Below are 25,905 nucleotides of genomic sequence, written 5' to 3'. Positions count from 1 at the left end.
ATTTGGTCCAAATGCTAGAGAAGGGATCAGAGCTCACCATTGTCTTTTATGGCAACAGGCGCAGAATGCTCCCATCTGCAAAGTTGAAGATTGGGAAGGAGAAATGTTCAATAGGGCTGTATTTATTTATCCACTAGTGAGGTTCTGGGTTCTGATTTGAATCTGCTCGTTCAGTGCTCCATGGCTAGCAGATGGGGCAGTAAGAAGCCATCTGTAGTATCATATTATTTCCATTCTGTTCCATGTTCTTTGCTCAATCTGTTTCCTCACCTACCTGTTTAAATAAATAAATAAATGAATAAAATATAGTTTAAAGAAATCCCATAGCATTCAAAGATATACAATCATTTTTCACAACAAACTTTGTTTTTCAGGACACCAATATATGGATTATTTCAATATAATCCCAATATGATTGGACTGGCATCATTAGCTGATCCCTCAGATACCTGGGAAATTATAGAGACCATTGGAAAAGGCACTTATGGTAAAGTCTATAAGGTTGCCAATAAGACAGACGGGAGTCTGGCAGCAGTAAAAATTCTGGATCCAATCAGTGTAAGTAAAAGATTATAATTCTGTTTTAATCATAACTTTATTGTTACAATTAAAAGGATTTACTGTCAAACAGGCTTTATGCTCTGACCCAAAGTTTTAGGCAAACTGAAAATATACAAAAGGGAACTGTTAAACAGATGATGAGCAGGAATGAGCTACTTGGAAGGAAAAAAACCTGATTCAGACCTCCATCCTGCTTCATAATGACCCTTTTGTAAGGCTCTTCTGTATAATTTAGAACACAGTCCTATAAGAGGCTAAATCTGTGCCGAGCAGACTGAGTTTTCTGTTTAGAATAATTAATTTTGCCTTTTTTCTATTTGATAACCATTCATGATTGGAGAGAATTTTATGGTTAGCTGTTATTCACAAATATTCACCTTATATTATGCAAATAAATTTCAGCCAATGAGTTGTTAGAAAAATTGTTCATTCAAACTAATCTCACTGAATGACCGGTCAATTAAGTAATTTGGCATTGTTTCTGCTCTGAGATTGGATGACAAACTTTTGAAGCGGCAGCATATAAAAATGAAAATGACCAACAGCGGATGGTAACTAAGTACAGTTTGAAACTTGGGACCTGACCGGTGCTGAACCACAGAATTTGCTGAACCACAGGAGATCAATATTGTCTATCAGCACTACCAACACTTCCACTGGTTACTGTGCTCTTATAAATCATTTAGGAATAAATTAGAGTTAAGTAATAGCACAGAACACTGAGAGTCCGTGCTGGTGGTTGTGAATGAACTTTATAGAACTGGGGGAAACTTGGAGACACTCATGGTAAGTGGACATCCAGCTAACTAAAATCATACTGGACCACAGATGTTGCTGGACCAGAGTGAGGGACTACAGAAGTTCAACAGCAGTGAATATGCTTGTTCCCATACAAATGAGTGTGTCTGTATTATGAGCAGGCAGCACCTAAACATCATCAAAAGAATGAGAGGCATGAATCTGGCTGACTCAAACAGCCACTTGGCAATTGCATCTTGTTTTGTGGCTTTCAGCCAATTCTAGTTATGAGCACTTTCACTCAAAGACTTCTGATGTCAGTAGGAATGAAAGTTGCTTAGCATCTGCATAGCCTTATGTATTACTCAAAATCAGCATTCATGCTCAACTTGATAGGTGGCAATGCACCTGAGCAGTTCATTGGTACAGATTTTAGGTATACAAGATTGAAAAAGTTGGACTATGAGCATTATTAGGTTGCACAGTGGCATCTCCTGTGTACTAATGGTAATATGTTACATTTATATAGTGCTGCTCATCATAAAGGATGTCATATCACTGTAAAATCTAGACAAACGCATGCCTTCATCCAGTAATGGACAGTGGAATACCTCCACTGAAGTGCTGCCAGCAGTAGAATAGAAAGCATCAGTTTTTTAATGGTCGACAGTGATAGTGTACAATAGTCAAGGCAGGAACTGAAGGAACGCAGCTGGGTGTAGTTGCCTAGCAACCCAATGACCTCAGCTGGGCCCATGAAACCCTCATTAAGTGATTGTTCTCCCTGACTGGGTAGAAGAACCAACTGATCCACATTTGAACCTGGCTGCACCAGCAACACCTGAAGCTGTGTCAGATTTGCTTCCTTTCCTTACTTGCTCCTCTCCAGTCCTGCCAACCTCTGAATCCCTAACTCCTGGTTCTAACCACTGGCTTGTCTGAAGATTTAACAGCAGTGCCTGAAATTCCTGACAGATACCTAGAATATGCCAAAGTAGTTAGAAAAAAGGAGGAGCATATCCTGTCTCCTTGCCACAGTTACCCAATCAGTCTTCAAACAAAGTTCCTTTTGGATGCATTTTTCCTTGTCTGAACCTGAGCCACAGGCCATCCATGACTATCTTGAAGAAAATCTGTGAAATGGATTCACAGTTTGACTTCTTCCATGGGAACGCACATCAATTTTATGGCTAAGAAGAATGACTCCCTCTGACCTTACATCACTTATCCAGCCCTAAAATGATCACTGTTAATAATCAATATCCTATTCCTTTTGTAAACTATCTCCAGGAAACAATCCATTTGACTTGGGTCTTCACCAGCATAGACCTGCATGGAGCATACAACTTGGTGAGAGGTCAACAGGGGGCAGAATGGAAGAAAGTGTTTTGAAGTAGCTCTGGCCAGTTTGAATATTTGGTTAAACTGTTTTGATCTGTTAATACCTTTTCAACTCTCCAGTATTTCATGCCTAATGTCTTCAAATATATTCTTAATTAATTTGTGATCATCTACTTAGACAATATTCTTATTTTTTCAAAAAAACCCAAGAATTCTGTGATCACCAGGTGTACACCATTCTTGATTGGCTTCATCAAATCAACTTTATGTGAAGCACAGTAAGAGTGAATTTGACAAGGATATCCTGGAGTTTCTGGGCTCAGGCTATGTCTATATTAGACATAGAAGTCAACCACTGACACACAATTTTAACTACACCAATTGCATAGCTAAAATCTACTTACAGCAGTTGATGTCAATGGCTGTCTATATGGAAGAAGGTCCATGGGAGCCTTTCTCCTGTGAATCTTCCTTAATTCTCAGCACTTGCGAGTAGTTCCAGGGTCAACTTTGACTCTGGAAAGTGCAGTTTCACACATGCATGAAACAAAACCCCGGAAGATTGACCCTGAGTGAGTCAATCTTCCACAGTAGTATAGACCTAACCTGAGTCATGTCTCCAGAAGGATGTGCTATGGATCCTGTGACAGACTGCTGCCTGGGGGCTACAGAATCCTACAAGAAGGCAGGAATATGGGCTGGTGGGGGAATGCTTTTCTGTTTCCCAATTAAGGTAGACAGCTGGGGACCTCATTAACTAGTAACCACAGTCAGCAGTCATTGGCTAGCTGAGGCCCTGCACTCCCTATAAAAGGTTTCCCCTAGCTGGTTGCAGGGGGAAGGTTTTGGAAGGTGCACGCAAGAGGTAATACAGGGAAGCGGTGGGCGAAGTGGCCCAGGGGTAGGTTGCTACATTGGGGCAGGGGAGAAGGCCCTGTCAGCAGCCACCTGACCTTGTAGGGACCCTGGGTTGGAGTCCAGGGTAGAGGGTGGGTCTGGACTCTCCCCACCCTTCCCCAGAGGGTTACTACATTGCAACAGGCATGGGCCTGCAAGGGGACTGGCCCTGTCCTCACCAGTTGGGACTTGCCTATGATGAGGATGGCTCGCTAAGCGGAGACTGTGACCTCTGGAAAGGCCTGGGCAGGCAAGGGATCTCCGTGAGTCTCTGAGGCACAACAGAGGAAACTGCCATGAAGTGCAAGGACCCACAGGGGCTGATAAGGGACTTTGCCAAAATCCCCAAAAAGTTGCAGCCATGAACAAGTGGAAAGCACCCTTAAATATGTGTGGAATGCAGTGGTTTCTAAGATTCACGAATTTATACCAGCGGTTCGTTCAAGGATTCATTGACTTGGTAGTCTCCACAATGTCCCTCCTGAAGAAGGGAGTTAAGGTTACCTGATCCCCTGGCATGAAGGCAAAATTCAACCACTTGAAAAAAAATGATTATTTTGATCCTCATTTTAATCCATCTAAAATCTACAAAGTCTGTCATAGTTGAAACAAATGCCTTGGATTTTGTAATAGGTATGGTCCTCTAACCAGTTGCTTCATCCCTTCTTTTGGAAACTCTCTCCAGGTAAGAGATGATGTATGGGACTAGATATCGCGGTCATCAAGGCTGCTTTTGAGGAGTTGTACCACCTCCTTCAGGGAGACCATGTCCTTGCCCAAGTGTAAACAGACCACAAGAATTTGGAGCATTTTACCGGAAACATGGCGATTCCACCAATGTCAGATTCACTGGTCCACTTTCGTGTTCCAGTTTGACTTTATGCTGATGTACTTTCCTATGTGTAAGAATGAGAAGACAAATGCCTTACTCTGCAAGAACGAGTACTGTGAAGTGGAACAGAAATCCCCCATGCTCTCCTTAAATACTCTCAATTTGTCTGTGGAGTCCTCCCTGGTCACCAGATGATTACTATCTAGTTCCCACGTTCACAAGCTAAGGTTGTGCCATGACTCACCCATGGCAGGACATTTCAGTTAACGTGAAACTTGGAAACCGATCACTAGTTACTCCTGGTAGTCAATCCTATGCGAGGTCCTGCAGCTGCTGTGCCTGTGTGAAGAAGCTGTGTGCACCCCATTGTGCCTCCTTCAGCCTATCCTCAAACCTTCATTTCCCTGGTCCACCCTCTCAGGGGACTTCATACGGGAGTTGTTGTGCTCCCAATGGCACTTGTTATCCCAAATCACCAAAATGGCCCATTTTATTCCCTGCTGCACTGTCAGCTTCCCACGAAATGGCACAAACTTTCCTAGAGATTATCTTTAAGTACCATGGCATACTGACATGCACCATTTTGGACTTAGACCCTCAATTTATTTTGTGATTCTGGCAGGAATTTCTTTACCTTTCCAGCACCAAATTCCTCACTTAGACAGTCTCCCATCCACAGACTAATGATGAAACTGAAAGAGACCGTCAAATCCTAGAGCAATGTCTCTGCTGTTTTTTCTGAGTTTCTGTCAGGATGATTGGCTTCCACTATTGTTTGACTGAGTTTGTGTACCTCAGTTCAACCCACACTTCCACCAAACACACCCCATCCTTTGCCAGCTTTGGTTTTCATCTCTGATTCCATCCAGACCTGCCCAAAGGTTCTGCTCTCCTGGAGGACATGGTTCAGAAAACACACCAGAAACTCAAGGAGCACTTGCCAGCAAAGAAATATATAAGCATGACATGGACTGAAAGCAATAAGCTGCCCCTAACCTTGTGGTAAGGAATAAGGTTTGGGTCTGAACTGGGAGCCTGTCAAGAACAGACCATCCTTTGATCAAGCTTGACCATCAGTATTTGGGTCTTTTTTGAATCACTGAGCAAATAAACCCTTGCGCCTCACTAAATTAGGAGGAAGCTCCAATATCTGAAAGACTGGAAGGCCAGAGGAGTGATTTTGGGAGTCAGAAGAAAATGTTCCCATTTCTTATCTCCTGAGGGAATTTCACCCAAGACACCGTGATTAAAAAAAATAGGGGCCATGAGACTCTAAAAGGAGCCCACAGTGGAGGATATGCTGTCAGAAACTCAGCTGGCCCTGGGTGTGGTCACCTAGCAACCCAGTTAGCTGGAGTGGACCTAGTAAAGCCTTACGAAGTGATTATACCCTCTGATTGGACAGAAAGTCCAACAGATCCCTATGTAAGCATGGTGGCAACAGAATCTCAGTGGTTGCTCAATGCATTCCATGCCCACAGCTGCTCCAGGCCTGCGTTCTGTTCTGCCCTTGCTCTACTCCTCACCTGCTTCATTCCATCCCTAATTCCTGCCTGCCTCTGAAACCCTGATGCATAGCTCCTGGCTCTACCCATGGACTTGTCACCTAACAATGCTTCGGCTCTGCCCGGGGTGTCTGATTCCTGGTGCTAGCCATTCACTTGCCTCCTGACTGCAGCTCCAGTTCTACCTTCTCATTCTGCTCTGACCAGGAGGCCAGGCTCCTGCTCTGACCACTAGGTCGCACCACCTTCACCTTTGTATGTGACAAATAAAGTGTTCAACAGAAGCGGCAGGATTTCAATATGCACATTGGGATTTCACTGGGACTCTGAGATTAAAATTCCTACTGAGGGAAGTCGCCCCATTTTTATTTATAAAAATACAACTTGTTTATCCCTTGGACAGCATGAGTCAGAAGAATGTACTAAGTGTTATGTGAGAAAAGGAATAAATCCTGAGGGTCGTGATACTGCAAGTTATCCATATCCAGCAAATTTCTTAAGCACATGCTTAACTTTGAGTCACATGCTCAAATCCTGTAAATGTCCAAGACTGTGCTGAATCAGGCCTGTATGCAAGAATTTCTGTGTGTGTGCTTTCTGTGTAAATGTGGACTGCAATTTTTTTAAATATAAAGGAGTTCAAAGTAATCATGCAATGAATGTGCCTAAGAGAGGTTAATGAAAAATTTGAGTGGAAACAGTGCTAAAATGATTTTGTTATGACATAATAAAGATTTATACAGTAATAAAGGTTATATAGAAATTACCTTCTGGGATCCTGTTGTAATATGGTAAATGAAAAACAATATTCCCTTGTCCCCCTCCTTTCCCGTTCCTAACAGCCGAGGGCACGCTGAGAAAGGTAGTCCCTCCCCTGCTCCACAGCCAGGTATCCAGGCAGGGGGCTGTCCAAGGAACTACACTGCCCAGGTTCCCCCATCAAGCCCTGCAGGCTCTCCCTGCACAATGCACCAGGGAAGAAGAGAGAGAAACCAGATATGGGCAGGTGTGGTTGCATATGGACCTGTGAATACACTTGAGCATGTGCTCAACTGCTTTGCTGAACTGAGACTCATGTGGATTATTGTGCAACATAGTTGGTCGTTTGCTATTTCATCTTCACAAAAATTCCTCTTTAGACAAATGATCTGTATTTGCTTATTATATCAAAACCTACATTTGCTCTTTTTAATAGCTCCCGTTGTGTACATTTTTCACTATGGATTTGTATGTCTTGTTTTAAAGATGTATGGATTTATGTTCATGTCCCATTTAATGGCATTTAGAGCTGCTTTGTAACTAGGTTAATTTGATTACCTTGAAGAGAAGAAAATGAAGCTAGGATCCAGGTATTTGTATTTACATTAGTTCAGCCATCAGAAATTCAGATTTAAGAAAGAGATTAGAAAAGATGTATGCGAATTTTCCATTTAGATAAGTGAGCCAAGCTAAGCACCCATTTTTACTTTTGTAGTTGTAGTGGATTATGCATGAAGAGTATCTTTGAGGCAAAATTACTGACTGAACTTGGAGTTCACACTTCATTTGTAACAAGATGATCGTGATGTGATTTGATTTTTGACTAGATTTTATTAATTGATAAGACTGTTTTCAGTGCATCACAATAAATATATTTTGCTGTATAAAATAATATGTTAAGTGCTTCCTTTTGCCCATGAATATTTACTTATGTGTTGTACTGAGTTATTATGTATTTATACATCACGTTTGTTTGTGTTTACCCCTTAGGATGTGGATGAGGAAATTGAAGCGGAATATAATATTTTACAGTTTCTTCCCAATCATCCCAATGTTGTTAAGTTTTATGGACTGTTTTACAAACCAGATCAATACATGGGAGGACAGCTCTGGCTTGTTCTTGAGGTAAGAGAGTCTGATGATAATAAAAGTTACTTCAAACCAATTTTGAGGGTGAGGTGCTCCCCTTTAGAAGTGAACAAAACAATAAAAATAAATGGTGATTCTTGGTGTTCTGTACTGAGCGCCAAACTTCAGAATTTTGGGGTTCTGCGTTGGGGATATTGAGCAATCTGGCTGTGAGAAATGTTTGCAGATGTACCCTTCGGAAAAACAAAACTTAGCTAACCACACTCAGTATTTCTTCAGTAGCTAGCCCTACATATAGGGGTTTGGGACCAGCACTTTATTGCTTTATAGGAACAGAAGATATTTTTCTTACTTGAAGGCAAATAGATGTTCCATACTGGAGAAAACATCTGTGTTAGGTGCTGAGAAGTCGAGGACTCATTAGACAATCCAAAAGATGACTTCATGGTGAAGTGTACCACACAATATTTGTCAAACCTGGCACCTATTGCAAATGTGGGCTGAGAGAATGGAACTGGAAAATTGTCTTGCAGCAGTTTCATTTTCAATCCACTTGGATTGAGTCTGAAGTGATGACTTAGAGCTTAAAGACTTCATATCTCATTATCAGTCCTTTGAGATTACTTCTCTATTTGGCTTTAGTTTTTAATAAAAAAAAAAAGTGACTAAAATTAAGAGAACACACCTCATTAGTACTCATTGAGTACAGTAAAGATAATAAAGACTATGTACGTACAGTTGATGTCCCCCCAGGCAAATAACTAAACATATGGAAGTAAGCACACCTCCCTTCCACTTACAGGTTTAACTGATCTATAAATGCTTTTGATATGTGACAGTGGCTTCAGAACTTCCTTCCAACTGAATGTAACAAGCTACCAAGTTGAAAACAAAAGGCAAGCTCTTGTATCAACCACAGTTGAAATATTGCTTCAGTAGTTTATTTGCATAAAGGAAGCCCATGTGTTCTGGGGCTGAAATACCTAGCATAATGCCCTTTTCATGTGTAGAAAAGTTTAGAATTCTAATAGATGTTTTTAGTTCTATTGCACTGGTGACAATGTGTGGTGAAAAATATCCATACCTTCCCTAGCACGTAACAAATTAGAGTGTAGAGAGACTGATATGAGACTGACAAAATTTAGGGATTAAAGGAAAAAAAACAGAGAGACGAGAGAGAGACTAACAGATTTCAAAGGAGAATTAAAATATTTGATTTCATGCCATTTGTTTGATTTTATTTTTAGACCTTTTAGACTGAATACTAGAACTGCAAAGGGAACTTAGATCTGAATTCTAGCGTCCTGTTGATATAGATATATGATTTTCACATGACCGGAAAGCTTGGTGTAGTGTAGAAAGACCACCACAGCCAATCTGGTGTCTGACCTCTGTAACTTTGTTCTCACACACAATCATTTCCGTTTTGGGGATAATTTATACCTCCAGATTAGTGGAACTGCTATGGGCACCCGCATGGTCCCACAATATGCTAATATATTTATGGCTGACCTGGAACAACGATTCCTCAGCTCTTGTCCCCTATTACCACTCCTCTACTTAAGATACATTGATGACATCTTTATGATTTGGACCCATGGTACAGAGGCTCTAGAGGAATTCCACAGAGACTTTAACAATCTACACCCCACCATCAACTTATGCCTCAATTACAACATGCAAGAGATACATTTCCTGGACACTACAGTACTAATCAAGGATGGCCTGATCAGTACCACACTGTACCGAAAACCTACTGATCGCTATACTTATCTACACCCTTCTAGTTTCCATCCTGCACACGTGACTAGATCCATTGTTTACAGTCAAGCTCTTAGGTACAATAGCATTTGCTCTGATCCAACTGACAGAGACCAAAAACTACAAGAACTTTACCAAATATTCATAAACCTGAATTACCCACCAGCAGAAGTAAAAAAACAAATCGACAGGGCCAGACGAATACCCAGAGACCAGCTACTCCAAGATCGGCCCAAAAAAGCCAAGAACAGAACACCACTGGTCATCACCTACAGCCCCCAACTCAGACCACTGCAACGAATTATTAAAGACCTACAATCTATCCTTAATCAGGATGCCACACTCCAGAAGGCCCTGGGTGACATGCCTGTTCTCTCCTACAGACAACCTCCCAACCTCATGAGGATCCTCACTAACAGCCACAGTCTATACCCCAGGAATACCAGTCCTGGAACCTTTCCCTGCAACAAAGCCCGCTGCCAGCTTTGTCCACATAGCTTCTCTGGAAATACCATCACTGGACCTAACCAGGTTACTCACAGAATCACGGGCACTTTCTCATGCTCCTCTACTGACACCATATAGGCCATCATGTGCCAACAATGCCCAGATGCTTTGTATATTGGACAGACTTCTAACTCCCTTAGACAAAGGGTCAACGGGCACAAAACAGACATCAAAACACTCCAGATCCAAAAACCAGTTAGTCAACATTTTAATGGAATGGGGCATTCTGTCAATGACCTAAAGGTATGTGTGTTACTGAAAAGGAATTATTGCACCGTTTTGGAAAGGGAAACGGCCGAGCTGGCTTTTATATTCAAATTCGGCACATTAACACATGGTTTAAATCATGATGGGAACTTTCTGAGTCACTATAGGGGCTTGTCTGCATACTTGGCTCAATCTAATTCTTGACCTTCCCCCCCCGCCCCCAACCCCTCCACTCTCTGATTTGCTCACCTTGATTATCTTTTTCTGATTTGTCCTCCTTGCTTACTGTTTTTGGTTCTCTGTGCCTTAAATATTGAGTCTGTTTTGGTCTGGCTATGGTCTGAAGAAGTGGGTCTGTCCCACGAAAGCTCACCTAATCAACCATTTTGCTATTCTTTAAAGTGCTACATAACTGCTTTTTGTTTTGCTCTGCAAAAGTAAGAGGAGACTCTAGAAGAACAAATACAACTATCCCCTCTCCTCCAAAAAACAAACAAACCCACCCCCAAAAGAACAAAACAAACCCAAGCACCACCCTTTTGAACCATGCTCCTTTTAATTTAAAGTGTCTGACAGTTGTTGTAAATATGAAAGTAAGAAAAGGACAAAGTGGGAGAGATCAGGAGGATGTGAGGGAAACAGCTGCTAGAAGGGCATGGATGATGAGCTAATGATGTGGGTGAAAACACATTTACAAAGGTTCTAATTTTACTTTTTCTCCTCCTCCTCCTTTGATGTATGGCAGCCCATTAATGGAAAGTGCTTGCAAGAAGCTGTGCTTTTCTGGATCAGAATGTTTAATCTCAGCTGTTGGCAGAGCATGCCATCAAGCCTGAGTATAGAGATATGGCTGCTGTCTATTTTATATTGCCTGCCAGCAGGAGCATTGATGGAGTGAAGGTTTGAAATGACTGTAATTTGTTGTCTTCCAGTTATCAAGTGCATCCATCTTGTCTTTTCTGGCCTTTTCTCCACACAAAGGCACTTTTTCAAAAAGACCATGTACTTGTTATTGTGAAAATACTCAAATAAATTAAAGTGGATCTGTTGATTCTGGTTTTATAAAAATAGTCTTGCTGTTTTAATATTTCACTTTTTGTTAAATTTTGCAATCTCTGACTGCTGCTTTCCTCCCCTCCGACACAAGTACTGTGATTTATGGTCAAGATTGTTCATAAAATATGCTCCGTGACAAGGGATGACAACTTAAATAATTATAGGTGGAAATCTAGCTGTTCTGGGATTTGTGCTATGTTGCAGACTTGCAGAGTAGGAATCCACAACCTAAACAAGTCTGTTGAGTAACAGAGGTCTTGTGTTTTTGTTTCTTTTTTTTTTTCTCCCACATTCTCTTCACAGCTGTGTAATGGAGGTTCTGTCACAGATCTTGTCAAAGGCCTGCTGAAGCGTGGCCAACGATTGCATGAAGCTATAATCTCATACATCTTATATGGCTCTCTCTTGGTAAGGATGTTCATCAGGCTTGTAATGACAGTAGAGGGTGCAATTTACCCATCTCATACATTTTCCATTATAAACTAGCGGGTAATGATGACAATATTATGCCGGCTGTTATAGCAGCAGGGGTGCAAATCAAGTGTGTTTCCATAGTGAAGTGCAGATTGTCTTCATTACACTCCCTAATAGTAGGGTAATTGTTTTTAAATAATGAAGTAAACTTAATTTTTGTCATGGGCACACAGGGCCTTCAACATTTACACAACAACCGAATCATTCACCGTGACGTCAAAGGGAACAACATTCTTCTGACAACAGAAGGAGGAGTCAAGCTTGTTGACTTTGGTAATGACAGCTTATCATTTGTTTTCTTGATGTGTGCAGTTTAGCCAAAGGCATCCATTTATTTTCCACTCAGGAGGCAGCGATGTTTCTGGAACACCCGTTATTGAGAGAATTTTCCAGGAGGAATCTTGAAATATTTAGGAAGTGATAGGGAAAGTCAGCAGATAGGACAACTTAGCTACCCTTTCAGAAAATCTATTTTGGGCTTTTTAAAAGAATAGTGTTAAAAAGCCATTTTATTTATAAAACACTTTTGCATTCTATTAGGAATGTTGTATCTCAGGGAAGTTGTCTCTCATTTAAATTTACATATTCCTTCTTTTGCACATGAAAAGGATACATTCTTCTCTTTTCAAATGGTTTTCGCTAGCCTTAAGCACATTTATTTCCTCTGAGCAGAAGGTAAAGTGGTCCTGTGGGTCCACAAACTAATAGATCCATTTAATTTATGATTACTGCAGTTAAATGTGAGCCTGGTTGGATTGGAAACATCAATAAGAGGCATAAAGAGAGAGCTAGAGGAAGGGGACTTTGCAAGGGAATTTACTCCCAGATGAATATTTCTGTCTTGAAATGCATATATATTTTAGTAAAGTGAAAGAATGCCATTGTTCTTCTCTCGAACCAGATAAGTGCATATAAAGAACAATTTTATTAACAATAAGGGGAGCAGGAAAGTAATAACGCATGAAATCATAAGGAGTCAATAAATTGTTGGGTAAAGTTTTAAAAATACTGTATTATACAGCTCTTTGCCTAACTCTGCAGGATGACAAAGTAAAATATCCACAGATCGTGCAAGTACCATAAAACTGGCATGCCAGTATCCTAGCAGTAAAGAAATGGCTCAGAAATACAGTATGATGCATGAATGGGATAGCAAACTTAATTCTCCTAATGTCACAGAATTAGAGAACTAACATTATTTTAGAAATCTGTTGTTTATGGAATAAATTTAGAAAGCAGATGTCACTTTATTAGCTGCTAGGGACAGAAATTCATTACTGTTGACTATAAACATACTCAATTTTAAGTAGTTCTGGGAGAAACATGTGTGGCCTTAGGCAAAACTATTGATAGTCTTAGCCTAGTAATCTCGTTGGGATTTAATGGTGGAGCTAAAATTTGCTTTTCATTAGAGAGACAAGGTAGAGGAGGCAGTATCTTTTATTGAACCAACCTTTGCCTGTGAGAGAGACACTTCCATGTCACACATAGCTCTCCTTCAGGTCTGGGAAACTTGTTGAGTGTGTCACAGCTAAATATAAGATGGAACAGATTGTTTTGCATAATTGTTCCATCTTGTTTTTAAGTGTAACTAAGTGAATAAATTTCCCAGGCCTGAAGCAAGCTAGTCTCACGCTGATACAAATTGGTCCAATAAAAGGTATGACCCTACCCACCTTGTATCTGTAACGTCTCAGGACAGACATCGCTACAACACTACTTTTCATTTGAAGCAGTTTTACCAGTATAATCTTGAGCAATAACCAGTGTGGACCATCAAAAACCTCCCTTTTAAAATAAGAACATGTCACCGGGCATATTGATGTGGAGGAAAAAACTATACCTTGAAATTAGAGTGTCTAAGAATGAGTTTAGGGGAAAGTGTGTTGTTTTTCCAATGTTTAACACATTCTCATTTCCTGGAGTTTGCATCTAAAGTCTCCTAAGGCTCTGAGTAAACAGTGTGTCTGGAATTCAGAAGGTGAGGAAGAGATGCAGGGTGGTTAGGGTGACCATCCATTCTGCATTGGGCAGGACAGCCCCATATTTCGAGCACCCGAAGGGCACCCTGACTTATTTTTAAGAGGGGCTAATTTCCTATATTTGACCCCCCACTGGCCGACTTTTCCCTCAGCAGTTTGTGCAGGCACAGCTCCTGTCTGGAGAGCACATGGATAGCGTACATGCTGTCCGGTCACAGGAAGGGGGAGCCAGCAAGGGGCCCTCCAAAGATAGGGTAGGTTGGTGCTCTGTTTCCCGTCTCCCTGTGCCTTTGAGAAGCTGTGGGAACACGGACAGCTGCTGCCCCCTTCTAGGCTCCCTGAGGCTTGGGGAAGCTGGGAGAGCACTGGCAACTGCTTCCCCATTCCCGGCTCCCTGAGGCTAAGGGAAGCCAGGGGAGCACTGGCGGCTGCTGCCTGCTTCATGACTCCCTAAGGCTTGGTGGAGCTGGGAGGAGCTGCCCATATCTCCCTGTCCCGTATTTGGTCGCCCTACGTGCTGTGGAACAGGAGTGTGGGGAGCAGCAGATACTAGCCATTTTGCTGGCCAGGGTGGAAAACAGTTATCGCCCCTAAGCTCTGCGTGGCTGGCTGTGGTTTGTTGTTGTCCCCTCCCACTCCACAGCCAATCAGTGGATTAAAAACAAACAAAAAGCTGTGTGGCGTGGTGATTTGGCATGCCAAAAACTGTCCCTGCTGCAGGGGTGACAATGAACAGGAGCCTAGAAGTTTGGGCCAGGGGCAGGAGCAGAGGGAGATGGAAGACATAAGGTGGAGGAATAAGAACAAGAGTAGAGGAACTGGTGGGGAATGGTGGGGATTAGGAGCAGGAAGAGAGAACAGAGGCAACAACAGAGGGGGGAGGATTGACAGTGGGAGGGTAGGTATCAGAGAGGTAGCTGAGTTAGTCGGTATCTTCAAAAACAACAAGAAGTCCTGTGGCACCTTATAGGCTAACAGATATTTTGGAGCATAAGCTTTCCTGGGCAAAGACCTACTTATTCTCCAAAATATCTGTTAGTCTATAAGATGCCACAGGACTTTTTGTTGTTTTAGTGGGAGGCTAGAGGCAGGTGCCGTGTGTCAGGGGGTATAGCACAAAAGTTTGTTGGCTAGCTATGAAGAAGACAGCACGGCAGGAGCCACGCCTCATTCAGTGAGCAGGATGGACCACCTTGGGTATGAAACAGGGCTGTGTAGTGAATGATGCTGTTTGTAGTACGCTGCAGAAATTGGAAAGTATGTTATGAGTGAGGCAGGAGTTCAGGACGCTTGGGATCTCTTTTGAAGAAGTGCTGACCTTGCTCAGCTGTGGTGTGTAGTAGCACTGCTCTGAACAAAGAAAGTGCTTTCAGATGCCAAGTACTCTGAAAACACAGACCTAGATTCCTCAAGTTGGGCACAGAAAATTAGTTGACACATTTGAGAATTTTGGCTTAAATCTCTATGCCTCAGTTACCCAGGTACAAAACGGGTATAATAATACTGCCTCACCTCACAAGGACACTGTGAAGGTATAGTCGGTCTTTTTTAAAAATACTGAGATACTATGCTAAGAACATGCAAGCCAATGAGAAAAATTTATAGTCCTGAGTTCAGTCCTGGGTTTGAATGGTGTGCAGAAGTACGGCATAGGGCCACTCACTGAATAAGGATAAAAGTAAATTTTGAACTCATTCAGTAAACACCATCAATTCCGTGCCAAGAATGTAGCAGAGTTCCTGTGGCTATGCAGGGGTATGTGATAATGTACAGTAAACTCTCGATTTAATAGACCTTGACATAACAGACTTTGGAAATAGCGGATGCTGCCTGCCAGCTCCAAATAAATGACCGAGACACTCTAGAGCAGCTGCTGGGGCTGGAGGAGCTGCTGGAGTGGCTGGAGCCATTAGGGCTGGAGTAGCTACTGCAACAGCTGGGCTTCTCCTCCCCTAGTCCCGTGTGTGGAGCATGTTGGTGCCTGGAGGAGCCACAGCACTGAGAGCTGCAGGAGGTGGAAGGAGCCAGGCCACCATTCAGCTCCTCTCCTGGCAACTGGGGGAGGGAGATGGAGGTGTGAGGGGAAGAAGGGGCAGGAGGAGGGAAGGGCAGAGAACAGGAGTGAGTGATGGGCTGGAAAGGTCAGTGCTTCATCATACAGTATAACCATTCAGCTATCATGGACTTTCGGAGTTCACGGACACCCCTTTTCCCCATTAGTCCATTAAATCAAGGGTTTGCTTTAATTAAAGACAATCTCATAATGCACATGCACAAGAGGACCAAATTAAAGTAGCACAGGCAACCTTAATTGTGGCATTTCCTAACATTTCATTGCATGACTTTGCAACTATATCTTTCCTTTACAGTAGATTTTTGGATGCAATGTATATTTTTATTTCTCCTTAAGTTGCCTGAGCCCAATAGCTATTAATACATATTGTTCACTGTATATGTTGTCATAAAATGCCTGAGAACTATAGTTCTTTTGCTTTTATTTATCTCTTTCAAAACATTTTTGGCTCACTGTTTTTCAGGACCACTTTAGTATGTAGTTTTAACTACAATCTCTGTGTGAGTCTATATATAACAGCTACAAATTCTGCTGGTATGTGCAGGAATGAGAGTTAAATAAATAAGTTTGCTGTAAGGCTGCAACCGATGCATGGTTCAAAGTAGTACCAAGGGAATCATTTGTACTAAAGGGGTCAGCCCATGCTGATGCCCTGGTTACAATGTTTTTTGTTTTTTTTTGGCAGGCTAGCATGAGCAAAACTAGCGCATATCTGCCTACTCATGCTGTGGGAGGGGCATGTGGTAAAAGAGTATGCGGAGGTTCCAGCTTCCATGTATACTATTTATTAGCAGCAAAGAGTGCTAAATGGTATCTATTCCATGATTGCTTTCTGTGTTTGTAAATAATACTGTAGGAATGCAACATTACAATTTATGAAAAAAAAACCAGCCATATGAAATACTTTGAAGACAATATTGGTTTAGTGGTAAAATCTTTTTGAGTCTGAGAAACTCTAAGGTTGAATTGTAATTAGAACAGAGCTGACTAAATAGAGCAGAACATTTTCTGTGACTGTTAATTCAATTTTTTTAATTAATTAGTTTTGACTCTATTTCTTCTCTGTAGGTTTGTGCTTTTTACACCTATCTCAGTTGTTTATTCCTCTTCAGCAAAGCACTAAAGTGTGTAATTTATTTTAGCACACACTGGAGGTTAAGGTGAACTTCCGGTGCTTTGTGTCACGGAGATGGATTTAAGCATGTGCTTAAAAGCTTTGTTGAACTGGGGTGTTCCTGAATATTTGGCAAAGCAAGTCTGCTGGCAGAAATGCTCAGAGACTGAATTTGAGCTGAAAATCGGAGAATGTTTGTGAAAAATAAGTTTTAAATTCCCCTTATGTGAGCTCTTGCACTATAGGCTTGCGTATTCATCCAGTTTACAAGTAGAAATAGATCACATGATTTAGGTAGCCAAATAGTTTGAATTTGAATGAATGAACTTCAAAGCAAGAATTATTCAGAGCAATCATTTGAAGACTTATGAATAACAATGTTAAAGTTGAGCTTTATTTTTAAATAAATTATTTTGTTAGCCTTTAAAGGGCTACTTGACTGCTTTTTTGTTTTGATAGTATATAGACTAGCACGGCTCCCTCTGTGTTACTAATGTTAAAGTTGTAGTCTGCTCTTCAACAAATCATGATTAAAGCAAAATGTGGAAGTCGTAAAATAAATAAATAAAGCACAAATCATATCCCTGCTCTGATTTTTGACTGCTATTTTATAGACATGCTTTATGGTTTGTTTCTTTATTTTCCTGAGAGTTGAAATAATCTGAAGTTAAAGTATGTCATGAGTTTAGGCCAAAGTGTGAATCCGTTTTATTCCAGGTGTTTCAGCCCAGCTTACCAGTACCCGGCTACGCAGAAATACTTCAGTGGGAACACCCTTTTGGATGGCACCTGAGGTGGGCAAAGTTTATTTATTTATTTATCTATTTATTTATTTATTTTTGTCTGTGTTGCTTCTGTTCATTGTTTTTGTCCCAATTCTACATTGGCTCCAAAATCTGATACCTATAATAAACAGGAAAAGCATTTGGTGGTTCCTAGCTATGGCTCTGTTTCATTTCCTTCCACATCTGTAGTCTTATGCAGTGGGATGATAGACAAATTAGATTCCATTAATAACTGCAACATTATCATCTTGAACTAAAGAGGATTGTTTGCTGCTTTTCCATAAAACTATAGGCTAATCTACAGGAAACTTGTGATAATGCTTCTTAAGGCATAAAATAACTCTGGCTTTATGCTCTCTGATTCCCCTCTGCAAGGTAACAGATGAGGGCCAATGGCTATTGTTCCTGCCACGTCTAGAGGAGACATTTATGGGACTGTCCTTTAGCTTTTCCATCAATTTATTTGAATCATTCAAAGAATTTTAGTAGAGAATTATATCCCAGCTATAGAACTCTGTAGCTGTGCCTACACTTGCGTTCCTCTTTCAAAAGAGGAATACAAATGAAGGACGTTGGAAAAGCAAATGAAGTGCTGATTTACACATCTCATGCTTAAGTTGCATAATTTCTTTTCGGAAGAGATTCTTTTGAATTCTTTTGCTGTTTCAAAAATAAACCCCGTTTTCGAAAGAAACCTTCTCCTCAATTTTTTTTTTAGGCATAAGAGTTCTTTCAAAAACATTTTTTTCCGAAAGAGTCCCATCTACCCTGCTTTTTTTCTTTTGAAAGAATTTCTTCTGAAAAGAGATTATGCAAATTAAGCCTGAGATATGTAAACCAGCACTTTGCATTTCCGATTTCCTTCATTTGCATTCCTCTTTCAAAAGAGCAATGCAAGTGTAGCCACAGCTTATATGGTTCAAAAAGTGTATGAAAGAGATCTAATACTTGGTGAAATTCTATGGGGCTTAGTCCATTATCTATCAATCTAATCCTGTGATTTTATCCCTGTTATATTCTGTAGGATTTATCTTTAACTGGGGAGTTCCAGTACAGAGCATTAAGTGAACCTCTTTACTCAGCTGGCTGGTATCTACTTAGGTGGTGATCCAGATTCCTAGCCTTCTGGGCTCATTCCTTGCCACTCACCCATTCCCAGGTAGTGCTGCAGTAGAAATACAAAGTTCTGGAAGTAATCTGTTTATTTCCACGTGCTCCTGTGCCAGATGGGCAACACTTTGGTCAGTGTTAGCAAATAACATCAGCAGTTTGTGATTGCGACAGGGTACACTAGACCTAGAGGCTACCTTTTGGAGGCCTCAGAGGCCTGCCAAACCTGTCTCAGGAAAGGAAAAGTAGATCTAAGTCCTCCAAGCAGTCTACAGAGACTGTGCAGGAATCAGCCAATTGGAGGGAATGGGACACAAAGCACTAGCCAATCAGATAGGCTGAAGGGAGCAGCCAGCCAGGGTCCAGAAGGGCCATAAAAAGGGATATGAAGCGCCAGCGGCAAGCATTTCCTTCCTGAAGCCAAAGGAGTAGAGATGATGCTCCTGACTGACCAAAGGAAACTGCAGCACCATGAACAGTGCGGTGCTGGGAAGGACCAGAGAATAAGAAAGTGCTGCTAGATGGCTGCTTGGCATGAGCACAGAAGAGCCTTGAGCTAAAGATGGAACATAGGTGAAGATTGAGAGAGCAGGGAAGTGACCCAGGGAACAGAAAGCAGTTTTGTTAAAGGGATACAGCAGCGAATGGCTGCTGTTCGTAGGGTTCCTGAGCAGGGACACAATGGGTGGCTAATGGGATAGTGGCCTCCAATTGGACAATGATAAACCTCCCAGAGGGAGATTTGATCTACTTAGTGGCATAGATGGTGATCTGGAGCCAGAACCGACCAGAAAGAGAGAAACCGTTGTCTTCAGGAAGGAAACCCTGGAAATATGACCTGATATCAGGGTCAATATTCTTTAAAGACTGGAGACACAGCTAACCAGAAGAGGCACTTGTGAGAGGTGGGTGTCATGCCATTACAGAGACGAGATATGCTTTTTCCGTAACACGTGCTAAGATTACTGGGCTAAGATTACTGAGTAAGATTACTTACACGTGCTAAGATTACTGAGTAAAGTGGATATAACTTTTCTTCAGTTGGTTAGGTGACTTGTTTTGTGGTCTACTTACTTAGTGCTAAAGGTGGCCAATATTCTCATGCTGTCCTGAGAGAACTGAGCTCTGGGACTTGTGGCAGACCGGAAGTGGCTGCCAGCATAGGTCTAATAGAGGCCACGCATTTTGAGAGCTGGAGGAAGGCCTTTTTGTTTCCCTCCTGAATCCCTAGATGATGCAGACCCGCAGGCGGGATAGACAGCTGGGGCTTATTAGGAGTCAGCCAGTCATTGCTTGCAATCAAGCACCTGCCACGACTTAAGGCTGCCAGGCTCCCTGTAAAAGGTTTTCCCAGGCAACTGGAGGAGAGCAGTGCCCAGAGAGAAGGAAGCTGGAGGGTCCAGAGAAGTATGGAGCAGGACAGGCTGCGTGAAGCCAAGGGACGCCAGCCACCAGGTACTGGAGGGAAGTGGTGGGTGCAGAGGCCCAGGGAAGGGCATTGCTGTGGGCCGGGGCAAAAGCCCTGCTAGCTCCCTTCCCTTCTAGGGTCCCTGGGCCAGAGTTCAGGGCAGTGGGTGGGACTGGACTGCCCCCGCCCTTCCCCTGGAGGGGTTCATACTCTCACCTCACTCAAGACTGGCCTGTGATGAAAACAGCTCTGTAAAGAGAGACTCTTGCCCTGGGGAAGCTCCAGGGCAGCCGAAGGGCGTCTCTGAGGCACAGAAGGAGCCACCTAGAAGCGCAGGACCCCTAAAGGGACAGCTGCGGGTTTGTGACAGACTGTATTTACATGGGTTGGTCTGGTAGTTAGTGCGCTACCTTGTGCGCTGTTAACGCTGTAAGTCACAATGATTATTCTGATTTATTCCTGTATTAAGCTCAATATCCCATTGGTAAATAGGACAATTAAATTAATGAGGATGTTAATACCGACTGAACTTGTTCTGTGGGCTGTCCCTGGACGCATGGCACCCGGCTCACTCAACCCCCACCCCCACACCACCACAGGACATACCCCTGCCCCACCTCTTACTGTCTTGCTACTTTGCCAAAGCCCCATTCCCCTAAGCAGCACAAGCCATGGGATCACTGAGGGGGGCTGATGTAGGGCAGTAGCAGTGGCCAGTCCCTCCTCCCACCCTCACCACAGCAGCAGGAGCCAGAGCAGCCCAGCTGCCTGTTCTGCTGCACCACATCACCGGCTGTGCCCTGCTTCTCCTTGGCAGTGGGAAGCAGTACGCTCGGGGGTGGGGGTACTCTTCTTTCTGCTGCCACAGTGAAGCCGGGTGCAGCTGGTTGGGAGGCGACAGCAGGGCGGGGAAGAGCAGGCTGCTGGGTCGCTCTGGCTTCCATGGTTGGGGGAGGGGCAGCTCCGGCTGCAGCCTGGTGCCGGGTCCCTATCCCTAGAAAATCCCCTGGGACATGTCCATAGGATGATTGAGGTCGCTGTGCTGGGTGGGGCCCGAACCATGGAGTGGCCTGGGGCAGGACAGATCTCTTTGTTCTTACTAATATGCGTAAATTTCCGTTCTATATGGGGATGAACCCAGGAGCCCCCATTTTTCACAGAGTGGGGGAGAGAGAGAGAGTGTGCAACCCACCCCAGAATAGGTGGTAATCTTGTGATTAAAGCACAGACCTGGGACATGAGAAACCCAGTTTTGAATCCCTCTTCTGCCTGATTCGGAAGTGCGGGTCTTGCTTGCACAGGCAGGGTGGTAAATAGATGGAGTCCTGCAAAACCTACACTCAACCCCACCTTCTTCAGCCCATTCGACCACACTTGCACATGGAGGTGTTAAAATAAAGACAAATAGTTTAAAATCGAGGTTCAGATGGCCCACATATGCAAAACTTTACAGTAGAATGCAGAGATTTTATTATAGCTTCTATAATATCAATTATCTGTAAGGAAAGCTAATAGTCATCGCAAAGAAACCATCCTTTATGTAGAGCATGGCCACCACTAGTTTTAAAGAGCATCAGGCTTGGGCCAAGCAAGTGTGTTAAATTGCATTTTGCTGTCTTATCTTGATAAGAAGTCAAGGACCAACACATTCATCTTTAAAACCCTAAAATGCCACCTGCCCTGCAGGGTGAACTCCATCAAGTTTTTGTTTAAAACAAATGCACGTTACTCAAATTGCCTTTTGCTGATAAGATGCACTCTTAAGATTTTAAGACTGTAGGTTTTTCTTTTAGTTTAATCATCAATGCACAAAACAAAAATCTGAAACCTTCATATTGTTACAGAAAAAGTGTTTATTCCTGTTGCTAAACTAAACTCAGCTTAGCACAGGAGCCTGTTAGAATTCAGTGGTCTGAAATCAGATAGCAGGGTGAGAGAATGCATTCGCTTTTAAAATTGTGGTGCAATTTATGGCAAACTGGTTGGTATTCTATGAGTACTTCAATAAACTTCTTTTATATCCCACAAAATAAGAGTTAATAAGAATCAGCTCTGGAAAATGAGTTAATGCCTTGTTGTTTCCATCAATTTTTAGATGATAATTTTTTTTTTTTTTTTTACTATTTATTTGCTTTGTAAAATTGCTTTCACAAATAAAGACTAATCTAACTGCTCATTTTCTTTGCTTTTTCTCTCCCTGTGCCCTTTTGACCATTGGCTTCTAGTTTAGAGCACAAAGATTTGTACATTGATACATTTGGTGTTTGATCTTATTCTGCTTTTGATCTCAGTCTGCTTTTGTTTTCTCATCTCTGACTTATTTTATTGAGTTTTATTGCTGGAGGAAAAGTAGTTGTTAGTTGTGGAGTCACTACAGCTCCAACCTTAGGTTTCTCTCTCTTGCCTGCTCACTCGCTCTCTGTGAATGCTTAGTTTAGCCAGTGATTTCCCCTGCTGTCACTAGGTCACCCAACATTTGCTTGATCGTGTAACTTCTTTACCCACAAAGATGGCTAGCTAGCATGCCAGGAACATAAGGAGGAGGTGTGTGAAAAAAGCAGCTTGCCAGCCTGTAGTACTTGCACCAGATGCTGATTAAAGGAGAAAGGACGACGATTGGCTAAACCTGGAAGAGAGGTCACAAGTGGCTGAGAGAGCAGGCAGTCTGGTTAGACTGTTTTTGGAATTGTTGGCTTTGTCCAGTGGGGTGAAAGCCCACTATCTGGTCCTAAGTAGGAAAGCATGTTCAGATTAATGGAAGTAACATAGAAGAGAAATTAAGAAGTTTGATGGGAACGCCAATTTTCTTCAGCAAAGAACCAACTCGGTGTACTTTTCATAACAGCCTGTCCAGAGACATCTCACTGTGTCCTTACTGTTTGCGCATTTCATGCAGCTCTAGGAAATTGTCTTTCTTTTACGTTGAAAGTATTCTAACCCACCTGCATTTGCAGTGACTGAATGAAAGAGAGCCATAACCTTGACAGTGTCCCTTTAAGTAACAGCAAATATTACGGGAGTCTGTGTTTTAGAAAATGGTACAAAAACACACAAAAGAGCGAGAATGTGCAATATTAAATCAAAACAAGAATAGTGGCCTCCAACAGAAATAATGGAACATAACTGTTAGAACCACAGCTATTTGGGATACAGCTTATATTTTGCATCTGTTATAAATAAGCAAAGGGCTGTATCATATGGCATGAAGTTTTCAGTATAATGCAAACGTTTGTTTCTTTTTAAAAATGTTACAGCCCCGTCTGGTCTTCTTTCTATTGTCACGGAAAGCTGATTACAGTTGAGCAGAGAAATAAAACCGCTGTAACAGATCCAAAAATTGATCTCGTCCAGCCTCTTAAAGAATGGTTGATATTTTGCCATCTCCATAACAACCAGTTGATGTCACAGAAGAGACATGAAACACCTTAGTAACCATCATGCCACCATTATTTATGGCATCACCTTGCTTAAAGACACTCTAAAAACAGTCCTGACCATTTGCTCTAACATTGCCGAGGGCTATGATGATAAAATGTTTCTATTAAACCCAGAAAATTAAGGATTCTGTTTACAGTAGTGTTTTGCTTGAATAATTACAGCCAGGGTTAATGGCTGAAATCTTATTTAAATTTTCTGTATCCTGCCACTCTTCTAATTATCTTGCTCGAAAATAATAAAAATCATTTGAATAAAAATCAAAGAAATAAATGGACATTTTCATGTAAGTGATCTGAAAATATGGTTGCATGTAATGAATGAAAGGCACAGCCGAACAAGGACAGTTAGTTTTAAAGTTCCTATTCTGAAAAAAATATTTCAAAGTAGCCCAGCACCTAAGCATAGTAACTCTTAACAAGTAAGCGTGCATTTGTGAGCCATGGTGGATGTACTGATCTGTCATTGTAGCCATATGACTGCCAAACAATTGCCCACTTCCCAGCTATCCGTTAGGCTTAGCCTTGGCAGAATTTGATTTTTGTAAAATAATTTTGAAAGATACCAATGTTACATTTTAATCATTTCAACATTTTTTTCAGTTAAATGTTCATTGTTGAACAAAATTTGAAGTGTTGAGCAAAACAACTGGGTGAATAGGAAATTGGAGAAATTGAAATCATATGGTTTAGAAAAAATTTACTGCTAAATTTGGACTAAGCTCCCAGTGAATAAATGGGCTGTTCAGAGATGTTTTTCAGAAGTATGTGTGTGTCAGGTAATAGCACCAGGACAGGGATAGGTGGGTGGGCAATGGCTGGTGCTACTGGCTATACCCTGATCAGGACACAGAAAGAAGATCAAGGGATCAGTGCATATTGGGGGTTTAACTCAAATAAGGCTGGAAAGTGAAAGTGGGAGATAACTGCATGGGGAAATAAGCCGTACAGTAATCCGTCAATAGGCACAATTTCAATTTGTGTTTAACTCACATTAAGGTGCAGTAAGTGCAAATCCAAAGAACTCCACACCTCAGCTCCCCAGCTGGGGGAAGCAGGGCGGCCCCATGGCAGTGGCTATCTGCCTGCCGGGCTTCCCCAGGGGAGGAGCTACACTACAGGTGGGGGAGCCTGGCAGGCAGAGAGCTGCTGTGGCACAGTTTCTCCCAGCTGGGGGAAACCACGCTGCCGCATCTGTCTGCCCGCCCAGCTCCCCTTGCGGATACCTGTCCCCTGGCTTCTCCCAGCTGCTCCTGGCTCCCAGAGTGGCAGGGAGCTGGGAACCAGGCTGCAGCTGGTGCCCTCATCAGTCTCCTGGCTCCCTTGCATTACACGGGAGATTTGACTTACGCAGGGACTGTGTTCTCACAACCCCCACGTAAGTTGTGGATCTACTGTATAGAAGCAAGTGAAGAGCTCAACGGAGAAAGCATAAAACCTAAGAAGTATCTTTAAAAGGGTAAGGTGTGCAGAAGGTCCAGAGAAGAGCAACAAGAATGATTAAAGGCCTAGGGAAGATGAGCTATGGGGAAAGACTGAAAGAGCTGGGCTTGTTTAGTTTAAAAAACAGAGGACTGAGAGGGGGCAGAATGGTTTTCAAGTACTTTAAAAGAGTGTTACAGGAGGCGTGAGAAAACTTGTTCTCCTTGGTCTCTGAGGCTATGACAAGAAGCAAAGAGCTTAAACTGTAGCAAGGGAGGTTTAGGTTGGACGTTAGGAAAAACTTCCTGTCAGGGTGGTTAAACACTGAAATAAATTGCCTAGGGTGGTTGTGGAATCTCCATCACTGGAGATATTTAAGAGCAGGTTAGATGAACACCTATGAGGGATGGTCTAGGTGGTGCTTGGTCCTGGTGTGGGGACTGGACTCAATGACCTCTTGAGGTCCCTTCCAGTTCTGGTGTTCTACGGTTCTTTAAGTTGGCTATTATGTTAATCATAATAGCCTCAAGCCTACAGGAATCAATTGCAGGACTGAACAAAGAATACAGCCAGGCTAGATTCAGCAGAGTCATTGCTGAATACTTATTGTCTGTTCAGTAAGTTACTTAAAATCTCTCTCTCTCATCCCTGCAATACTCTGGGGGCAAGAGGGGGGGATCAAATTTCAGTCCATTGAATTGAATTTACGTGTACATCTTTAATTCCAAGTCTTGACTCCACCCCCATTTTTGTCTCTGTTCCAGTTCAGAGGTGGTCAAAAAAAAGTTTTTATAAGAGTCTTACCCCATATGGCAAAAATATCACACAATCAGATGATCTCATTGGTGT

The 25,905-nt window shown here is 42.3% G+C and overlaps 1 protein-coding gene across 1 annotated transcript in view; it reads left to right on the top strand.

Annotated features, from left to right (window-relative positions):
- The first annotated feature begins 387 nt into the window (after positions 1–387).
- The window catches only part of MYO3B (myosin IIIB), a 314,275-nt gene continuing 288,757 nt past the window's right edge, over positions 388–25,905 (top strand). Inside the window, exons 1-5 of the mRNA XM_075001557.1 lie at positions 388–558; positions 7,624–7,758; positions 11,557–11,661; positions 11,901–12,000; positions 17,615–17,691. Of these exons, the coding sequence (XP_074857658.1) occupies positions 412–558; positions 7,624–7,758; positions 11,557–11,661; positions 11,901–12,000; positions 17,615–17,691 (564 nt within the window). The 5' untranslated portion in view covers positions 388–411. The remainder of the gene's footprint in view (positions 559–7,623; positions 7,759–11,556; positions 11,662–11,900; positions 12,001–17,614; positions 17,692–25,905) is intronic.

The sequence above is a fragment of the Carettochelys insculpta genome, chromosome 8 (genome assembly GCF_033958435.1).
Source record: "Carettochelys insculpta isolate YL-2023 chromosome 8, ASM3395843v1, whole genome shotgun sequence".
In the NCBI taxonomy this organism is placed as follows: domain Eukaryota; kingdom Metazoa; phylum Chordata; order Testudines; family Carettochelyidae; genus Carettochelys; species Carettochelys insculpta.
The sequence above is the reverse complement of the archived record's forward strand: the minus strand, read 5'-3'. Positions and strand labels throughout refer to the sequence as shown.